The 9,824-nt window shown below is 51.1% G+C and overlaps 1 protein-coding gene across 4 annotated transcripts in view; it reads left to right on the forward strand.

The window, feature by feature from the left end:
* The window catches only part of CCL22 (C-C motif chemokine ligand 22), a 29,089-nt gene extending 20,221 nt beyond the window's left edge, over nucleotides 1-8,868 (forward strand). For 3 of the 4 annotated variants that reach the window (XM_084958291.1, XM_084958290.1, XM_084958289.1), the window contains 3 exons: nucleotides 2,816-2,918; nucleotides 4,247-4,370; nucleotides 7,168-8,868. In XM_084958291.1, the coding sequence (XP_084814417.1) occupies nucleotides 2,846-2,918; nucleotides 4,247-4,370; nucleotides 7,168-7,252 (282 nt within the window). In that variant the 5' untranslated portion in view covers nucleotides 2,816-2,845 and the 3' untranslated portion in view covers nucleotides 7,253-8,868. 4 annotated transcript variants of the gene reach the window in all.
* Nucleotides 8,869-9,824: the final 956 nt, after the last annotated feature.

Below are 9,824 nucleotides of genomic sequence, written 5' to 3' on the forward strand. Positions count from 1 at the left end.
GCTGCAGGTTGCAGAGACACCTTGGAATCGAAGTTGCTGTGGCTGTGGTGTAGGCCGGCAGCTACAGCTCCATTTCAACCCCTAGCCTGGGAACCTCCATATGCCGTGAGTGCGGCCCTAAAAAAAAAAAAATTGCATTTCCCTGATGACATATGATGTGGAGTACCTTTTCATGTGCTTTTATTTTTAATTGGTAAAATATGTATTACATAAAATGTACTATCTTAAGTATTTTTTACGTGTATAGTCTGGTGGCATTAAATACATTCCCATTGTTGTGCAACCATCACCAACTACCCATCTCCAGAAGTCTCCTATCTTTCCAAACTGAAATTATGTACGCATTAAACACTAACTCTCCATCGCTTCTTCCCTCCAGCCCCTGGCAGCCACCATTGTGCTTGCTGTCTCTATGAGCCTGACTCCTCTAGAAACCTCATAGAAGTAGAATCATGCAGTACATTTGTCCATCTGTGACTGGTTTGGGGTAACACCTTCTGACAAGAGGCCTTCCAGGGTGATGCTGTGTGCCTCCAATGCATATCCGTCAGGAGTTTCAAAGGAATCGCAGCTGAATAGGCCCTGCCTGCCCCTGCCTGCCTGCCTCCCCCACCTGGCTGCCCTCTGCCCTCTGCCCCCCAGCCCAGCTGCTCAGCTCTGTCACCTTTTCCACTTGCCCTTCACTCCCTGGCAGGTTTCGTAGTATCTTCTGAATGTCAGCTTGCCTGTCACCCCTCAAAAAGACCTTTCCTGTCTCCCCAAACCTGCTTCCCCATAATCACTGTTTGGATCTGATTCATTTCTTTACGGCTCTCACCACAGCCTAACATTACCTTGTTTGGTATTTTTTGCCTGTTTATTGCCTGTCTCCAAGGTAAACTCCACGAAAGCAGAGACCTGTCCCCTGCTATGTCCCTGGATCCTGGTGGTGTACCTTGTGTGTGGCAGGCATTTGTATTAGCCTTTTCTTGCTGCTATAACAATTACTTGGTGGATTAAAACAACACAAATATATTGTCTTACAGTTCAGGAGATCAGAAGTCCTAAGTCAGTCTCAGTGGACTAAAATTGAGGTATTGGCAGGGTTGTGTTCCTTCTGGAAGCTCCAAGAGAGAATCTCTTTCCTTGCCTTTTCCGCCTTCTTGTGGCTGCCTGCATTCCTGGGCTCATGGTGTCACATCATGTGAACTTCCTGCTTCTGCCATCCTATCTTCTATCTGAGTCTGACCCTGTCACTGCCCACCTCTTATAATGGCCTGTAATTGCATTGGGTCTATCCAGATAATCCAGGAAATCTCCCTGTTTTAAGATCCTTGACTTAAACATATCTGCAAAGTCCTTTTTACCATGAAAGGTCACATATTCACAAGTTTTGGGAATTAGATGTAGACATTTCGGGAGTGGTGGTGGTCATTCATTATCTTGTCTCCCAAGGGCTCAATGGATATTTGTTGAAGAATGAGTGGATGGTCCCTTTACAAATGGAGTACTGAGTCCTGAACTCCAGGATGCGTCAGCCACTTACCACCAAGCCCCCTCTTCTCTGAGCTTAGATTTCCTCCTCAAATTAGATGTGTTCTGAGCACCCCCTTATACCTCACTCTTGGTAGACTCTGGGATGCCAGACAAATAATTGGAGACCCCTGCCTTCCAAGAGCTTGGATTTTGGCTTCTGGGAGGAGCCTGAGAAAGAGAAAATCTGACATAGTCTGCTCAGGTGCATGTTCTAGGTCACCCTGGAGAATTTTCAAGTCCTGAGGGGGTGTGCTTACCTAGAGGATGACATTTCAAAAGGCTCTTGGTACATGAGTAGGAGTTTATGCAGTAGAGAAGTAGAAAGGGCATTCATGGCCAGGGATGGACCACAGGCCTCTTTGAGGAACTATGAGGAAGGTGGGGTGATTCCTCAGGGGAAGAGACCTGGGTGGGGGGCATGTCTGGAAAGGAAGCCATAATCAGGAGCACAGGTTTAAGGGGCCACAGCAGGGTTTTGAAGCAGGAGAGAGGTATGTGCAGCTTTGAATTTGGGCCACTCATTCTGGCTACTACTGTGTGGAGAGGGGGATGAGGGGCTCGCATCTGAACCTGAGGTGGAAGTGGCCTGGCCTGGGCAGGACAGTGTGGGTGGAGATAAGGGAAGCCATGCGGGAGAGATTTAGGAAGTGGAGTTGGTGGGACATGGCGGTAGATTGAGAAGGGCATAGGGGAGGAAGCGTGTGGGGACAGCTGGGAAGGAGGAACAGTCCGGATGGAAGTGCGTGGAAGTTGTTGCGTGAACATGAGCTGGCCCTCTGTGAGACTTTGTGAGAAGCCCTAGGAGACGCTAGTGATGGGGGAGAGAAGTGAACCCTTTGAAGACACATCGGGGATGAAGGTCACCAAGGGCACGAGATGGGCCTCAGTTCCAGGTGAGGGTTTGGGGCTGCTCAGCTCCTGTCCGCATTCTCACCTGATTTACAAACAGTGTGAAGATGTCTCCCCCATCTCTGGCTGGGCAAACTGGGTCGCAGAGATGATCCAGTGACATGGCTCAGGCCACAGAGCCAGCAGACCCTGGGAGCACAGGCCTCCAAGAGACCCAGGTCAAGGGGGATTTTGCAGGTCTCTTGGGACCCAGAGGGGAGGTCAGGGCGGGGGTCCCCTCTGAGTAGTTCCTGGCCACAGAGAATTTCCTTCTGTTTGGAGGAAGTGGGAGTTCTTCTTTCGTAATATGAATGTCAGAGATTCTGGGCTCACCAGTGACTAAGAGTGTCTGAGGCTTGTGGGTAGAGCAAGCGCTTAAATACCAGACCTTCTTGTCCTTGGACGACTGTAGACACCTGGTTCAGACACTCAGGACAGGAACATGGCGAGCCTGCAGACCCCGCTCCTGGCTGCCCTCGTCCTCCTTGCTATGATACTTCAAGCAACTGAGGCAGGTGAGGTTGGGAAGAGGGAGGCTTCTCTGTGGACGTCAAGGTCAGACACTGGGGTATCTTCCTCATGTGATGAAAAGAGCACTGAACTGAGAAGACCCCAATCTGCCGCTGGCTCTTGCACCAGTTCCGTTGCCTCTGTGGGCTTCATTTTATTATTATTATTGTGTGTGTGTGTGTGTGTATGTGTGTGTGTGTGTGTGTGTGTGTGTGTTTCTATATGGGCCTGATCTTATACATCTGTTAGACGGGTAGTCTTGACAGCTTGGAGTCTAGGGTCTGCCTCAGCTGGGTTGCCGGTCATGGTGAGCACAGCCCAGGGTCCCCTACTCCAGAGAACTGAAGGATAGGGCCCTTGCAGTGTGGAGGAGGAGCCACTGAAGGGGGCCAGCTGGGGTGGGTAAAGGCAGGAGCAGGGGGAAGGGATATTCCCTTGGAAAGCTGGGCCTGCCTCCTCACCACCCCATGTTTGCTCCAGAACCTGCCCTTACCACTGGGTTCCTGACTTTTCTTTCTCTCCCGATGTACACTCTTCTGCCCTATGTGGGCAGGAAATGAGGGCTGGACTGGAAGTCAGGCAGCGAAGAGCAATGATTGCTCAGTTATTGGACTTCCTGAGTGCTTTCCCTGCATTAAAGGCCCTACTTTAATGAGGAGTAGATACTATATTAGATACTAATATTACTCCCTGGGTCCGAGGAGGAAACCAGGCTTCAGAGGTGTTAGGTGATTCACGGTAGAGTAGGACTAGAACCCGGGTCTGCATTGACCGGTCTCTGCCTGAGCCCTTGCCCTCACTGTCCAGGGTCATGCTGTGTGATATGGGCAAACCCTCCCCCCTCTCTAGACCTCATCCTCACCATTTGCACCACGGAGGGGATTGGAGGAGAGGTGAGCTGAGGAGAACGTCTTGAATCACATGGGAAATTCTTCAAAATGCGCATCTGATTCAGCAGGGCTGGGACCAGGTGCTGAGCTTTTCTGACAAGAAAAAAAGCTAGAAAGGTAGTGCTGCTGGTGCTGGTCCATGAACTTCACCTCGAATAACAAGGTTCTAAGGCTCCTTCCCATTCAGAATCTCTAGGCTCCATTTACAAGCTTAGGGCATTGCTGATGCCTGATCATTCTGAATACCTCGCCCTTGAATTGACCAACCCAGGGTCAGATTTGGGGCCCTTAGTGGCTTCTCAGAGGCCCCAAGAGTACAGACTTTGAGGGCCCAAATCCTCTGGACACCCACCTTACACATGAAAACAGAAAAGCCGGGTCAGTGGTTAGGGCCGAAGGACACCAGCCTGCGACCCCTCTGAGCACCCCTCCCTCCCTGCCAGGCCCCTACGGCGCCAACGTGGAGGACAGTGTCTGCTGCCGGGACTACATCCGCCACCCCCTGCCCCTGCGTGTGGTGAAGTATTACTACTGGACTTCAGACTCCTGCCGGAGGCCTGGCGTGGTGTGAGTAGGGAGGTAGTGAGGCAAGGCCTTGGAGAGCCTGATGAGTGTGGCCCAGGAAGGCCCACATGCACTTGGGTGGGGTGGTCCCAGGGATGGAGGAATGCAACTGGCATGTGTATTCCAGCACTTGGCTGGAATAGAGGGCTCAGCTGAGGTGTAGGTGTACCAGGAAAAAAATTATATGGTCATCTACTAAATATTACTTGCCATTTACTGTGTGCCGGGCAACATGCCAGGTTCAGAAGAGGCCAAGGGTGCCGTTCCACATGGGCATAGCTAGGTAGGTATGGAACGTAGGGCTCAGGGTAGAGGCAATATATCTGATGCCGCTGTCAGCAAAGATGCTCCCATCAGAAGCATCTTGGATCCTCCCCGATGCCCTGCGAGTTGGTTATTGGAGGCAGCCCCTTCTTACCAGGAGATTATTAAGAGCTGACACTAAGTGTTTCCTCTGGGCCAGGCACTGTGCTGAGCATGACTGTCTAATTCACACAATGATCCTACAAAGAGGTGCGATGATTCCATTTTACAAGTGGAGAAACAGGCTGGGGGGAGGGAGAGCACAAGGGAGGGGATCACGGTGGTTCAAAGTTGCCCAGGCTGGAACCTGGACTTCTGGGTCCCTGTTCAGTGCTTTCTCGTAAGGTTCCTATTCTCCTTTGCTGGTTTCTCTCAGTTTCTTTGCTTCCTTTCCCCTGGTCTTGGGCCTGCGCCCGCCCCTGCCCCCAGCTGGGTGCCTGGGCCTGTCCTTTCTGGGGCAGCCCCTCCGGCTGCCGCTTCAGCTCCTCAGAGCTGGCTGCCCGCCTAATCATGCATTGGGGATGTTTGGGCCTGGGGACTCATGATCCCCTTTGCGACTCTGTCATCCTTTCACCTTCGTCTTCCTCATTCAACTTCTGTCCCTCAGATGGGTCTGTGGGTGAATAGCAAAGAAGGCTGAAGTGGGAAGCTCGCCCAGGGTTCTGGTCACTGCAACTCTGTGCCTCATTTTCCCCATCAGTATAATGGGAGTGATCACGTTCATTTATTTTTATTTATCAGATATAGAGTGCTTGCTCAGTGCTGGGCACTGTTATAAACACTTTAAAAATATTAATTCATTTAATCCTTCAAATAACCTTATGTAGTAGGTACCATTACAGTCTCCTTTTTAAGGTGAGAAAATCAGCACAGAGAGGTTATGGGGCCTCTTGAGCTTCACAGGGCACAAGAATAGTAAGTGGAAGGTAGTATGTGCCTGGCACATAGTAGATGCTCAGTGAGAGAGAGCACACATGTGATTATTGGATCTTGAGGCCCAAGGGACTCTAGAACGAATGAGACTTAATGAATGGGAAGGTCAAGGCTCAGAGAGGGGCTGAGCCCTGTCCACTGTCACATAGCAGCCCAGGCAGGCTGCCCATGCTGTCAAGATCAACTATGCTTTGCTGTCTTCTTTGTTCTTTCTGTCCGTTGGGTGGGGGCAGATCAGGGGAGTGAGGGTCTCAGCAGACACACTCTTGAGAGGCAGGAAGGGAGTCTCGGGCTGGAGGATGTCTCTGATCACCGACCAGCTTTGGCTGAGGCAGGTCACCCCAAGGGCCTGGCCTGGTGTTTGTGGAAGCTTGGGCAAAAGTGGAAACCTTAGGAGTTCTGTTGTGGCTCAGTAGGTTAAGAACCTGATTAGTATCCATGAGGTTGTGGATTTGATCCTTGGCCTCCGTCAGTGGGTTAAAGGATCCACTGTTGCTGTGGCTGTGGTGTAGGCCAGCAGCTGCAGCTCTGATTGGACCTCTAGCCTGGGAACTTCCTCCATATGCCAAGATTTCGGCCCTAAACCAAAAAAGGTAGAAACCGTAGCCTACAAGTGCTGTGTGATCTTGGGCCAGTGGTCACCCCTCCTCCCTGTGCTCAGGTATCTCAGAGGGGCCTGGATGGGGATGTTCTCCGAAGGTCCCCAAGAGCCCAATTCGTATCGAGCACGATGAGTCAGGTCTTACCAGCTCTGGCACTTGGGCAAGTTGCTCTACCTCACTGGGCTTCACTTTCATCAGCTATGAAATAGATAAAATAATAGAGGTTCATAGGGTTGTTTCAAAGATTTACTAAGAAAATCAATGTTAGGGAGTTCTTGTCATGGCTCAGTGGTAACGAACGCAACTAAGAGTACCCATGAGGGTGCGGTGTTGCTGTGCTGTGGCTGCGGTGTAGGCCGGCAGTTGTAGCTCTGGTTCGACCCCTAGCCTTGGAAGTTCCATATGCTGCAGGGGGGCCCTAAAAAGACAAAAAAAAAAAAAAAACAAAACAAAAAGGAAAAGAAAATGTTAAAAGTTTAGGCCAGCTCCTGGCACAATTATATAGCATCTACTCTCTGCTGTGTGCTGTTCTGAGCATTCCACTTGATATTAGCTCATCAAATCTTCATCAAATTCCTATGGAGTTGGACCACAATTATCATGCCCATTTTACAGATGTAGAGAAGGACAGTCCCAGAGAAGGACTTGCTGATAAATGGCGGAGGTAGAATTTTAATCCAGATAAGCTGGCTCCAAAATTCATTGGCCACTACCCAGTACTCTCTCCCAAGGCAATGTCAGCAATGATTATGAGACTCTTGGTTATTTTATTCCTTGGCCTGACGGGGCAGTGCTGAGGCTGAAGTTATGGGAAGTCCTTGCTGCTTATCTTCCCCTCTCCTCAAGAAATGTGTTAGCATACAGCAGGTGACTCATAAATGCTAAGTTTCTGAGGCAGGACTTGGCATCCATGCTGCATGGTAATGCTGCCTCGTTGTCTCCCCACTGTTTCCATTTTCTAGCCTGCTAACCTTGAGGGACCGAGAGATCTGTGCTGACCCCAGACTGCCCTGGGTGAAGAAGATTCTCCAGAGGCTGGACCAATGAGGCAGGCCCTGCCCTGATGACCGTGGCCTTGGATCCTCCAGGAAGGCTCACGGAGCCCTACCTCCCTGCTGTTACAGCTGCTCCCTGACACAAGCCTATGCCAACAACTCTCAGTGATCCCTGTGGCTGTCACCCTCAGTCAAGTCTCCAACTGTCACTCTTATCTCCCCTCTTACCCTTCCAATCCATCCTCTGTAACTCCCCCTCCCCCACCCCCCAGGCAGAGGGTCCACAATCCTGGTCAGTCATTCCCCTGCTTAAAATCCTTCCAAGGCTCCCCACTGCCCTAGGCCAAGGTCCGAGCTCCTCCAGGTCTGGGTCTCATCCCCAGCCCTGCCTCATTTCCCTTCATGCAGCTGGACTCCGGCTTCCTGTTCTCCAAACACACGTCACACATTTTTACTTCTTGCTCTTTTTCAGGCTACTCCTGACACCCAGAATGTCTCCCCATCATCTACATACGTCTGACCCCATCAGGCCCCCAGGGCATCACTCAGCGTAGGCAGCCAGTAATCGCGATTCACTTTGTAGACTTCCCTTGGTCCTCTGCCCACTTTTAACAGCCCTGATCACAGCCAGACCGGGATTCTCAGGCCTGGGGAGCTTGTCCTCCAGCCCCATTGGTTGGACCAAGATCCACACCTGGGATACTTTGTCTCCCACCGTCCAGCACACACAGGGCCTGGATCAGAATCAGAGCTCAGTAAGAAGCTGCAGACTGATAAAAGTAAAGTCCCTCTCCCACCTTCCCAAAGCCCTCACACATCAATGCAGACTCGGGGTCATCTAGAGAAGAGCTGGCAGGGTCCTCAGTTTTGCCCAGATCCACCTTTATTTCCCATTTTACCTATGTGTCAGGTCTCTTTAACCCTCTCGCTTCCCTCCGGTTTTTACTGCTCCTCTAACAGGCCTGACCTCTTCAGAATCCCCCACTTTCCCTTCCTCTTTCCCCAAATAGCTGCTAACTAAATTCATGCTATGGTGTGAATGACTACCCTTGGCTCCCTGGTATTACAAGTTCTATTTATCTTTGTATATGAAAAGGAGGCAAATACTTAAAAGGCTGCATGAATGACTGGAAGAATTTTAGGAACTGTGTGGGAGGGGGACAAGATGGAGCTTCCCTGGCCCTTGAAGTGAATATGTGGGGTATAGTTAAGTGAAAGAGCCTTGGATTAAGGACAGGGATTTAGAATTTATCTGCACCTCTCTGGGGACAGCAGATTCCCCAAGTATCTGTGCTTGTTCCTTTCTGAGGGAGCCCGGTGCAGCTTGGCAGGGTGGTTGTTGCTGTATGACCCGGAGGGGACTGTCTGACCTCTCTGAACCTCACCTGAGAATGAGAATACCCGCCTTATGGAGTTGCCATGGGGCTCATGTTCAAGTCACAAGGAATGTGGCTTTGCCAGCCCTAAAACTCAGTGCTTCCAGTGCTGTGTCCCCGTGCAGGCTAAGGTCATCTGCCCACCACAGGCACTGAAAGTGTTAACCTGCTCACTGCCCATGCACAGCGCCTTCCAGTGTTCTTGGTTCTCCCTCCACTCCTGTCCTGCCCTTGACCCTGTCCTTGCCCTTGCCCCTCAGACCTTCTGGAAAATAAATCCTCTACAACAGTGTCTGCTTTGTTCCTTGGCATGTGCTGTTCCCTTTGAGGTGGGGCACGGGGCCCCTGTCCCCCTCTCTCTCAGTTGGGAAGCCCTTGACATTGACATGTGAGCTGACTTGCCCAAGGTCACCCTGTGAGAGGGTGGGAATCCCACCCAGACATGAGAACCTTGGAAGTGGCAGAGCAGGTGCCAACATGGAACCCCAGACATTTGTCCCCCCTGCCCCAACCCGGAACCACTGATCAGGAGAAGCTGATGAAATCATTCATTCAGGCCTCACGTGTAGAGCTTTTGAATTCATAACTGAACCTCAACCTTCCCCCTTCAAGGGTGGACGTGCAAGCAGAGAAGAATGTGTTAGTCAGGAAATGCTACTTCCTGCAACAAACACCCCCAAATCTCAGTGGCTCAACTCCAAAAAAGATTTTTTTCTTCTCACATGAAGTCTGATTGGGCATTCCTGGCCTGTGGGTGACCTTCCATCCATGAGGTCATTCAAGGACATAGCCTCCTTCCTTCTCACGGCTCCGCCCTTCTCCAGGACCAGAGCTCCTATCCATCATTCAGCAGACAGGGAAAGAGAATGGATGCCTGTGTGAGGGCTTTATGTGCCCGCCAGAAGGAGGGGCTCATGGTTTCTGCCCACGTGCCGTTGGCAGAACTTGGTCACATGACCACCCTGGCCGCAGGGGTTACTGGGAAGTACCACCAAGCTGTATGAAGAGGAGAAAGAGGGGGTGGGTTTGAGGAGCACCCGGTCCATATGGTGCTGAACTTCTTTAGGCCCTTAGATGGGCCTGCTTTCCCGGAGTTCCTAGACACAGCTTGCTCTGCCAGAACAATAGCAAGAAAGGACTCCTCTGCCCTCAGTGAATACTCATTTTTTTCCTCAGTAAACACCATTCCCTGGACACCTTGGCATAAGTGGCCTTTGTTCCCTTTCAGATCTGGCTCTCACAGAGGGA

Source organism: Sus scrofa, chromosome 6 (genome assembly GCF_054392235.1).
Source record: "Sus scrofa isolate SSC_HxYL_T2T_F1_AM1 chromosome 6, Sscrofa_HxYL_maternal_Yorkshire_Landrace_v2.0, whole genome shotgun sequence".
NCBI lineage: Eukaryota > Metazoa > Chordata > Mammalia > Artiodactyla > Suidae > Sus > Sus scrofa.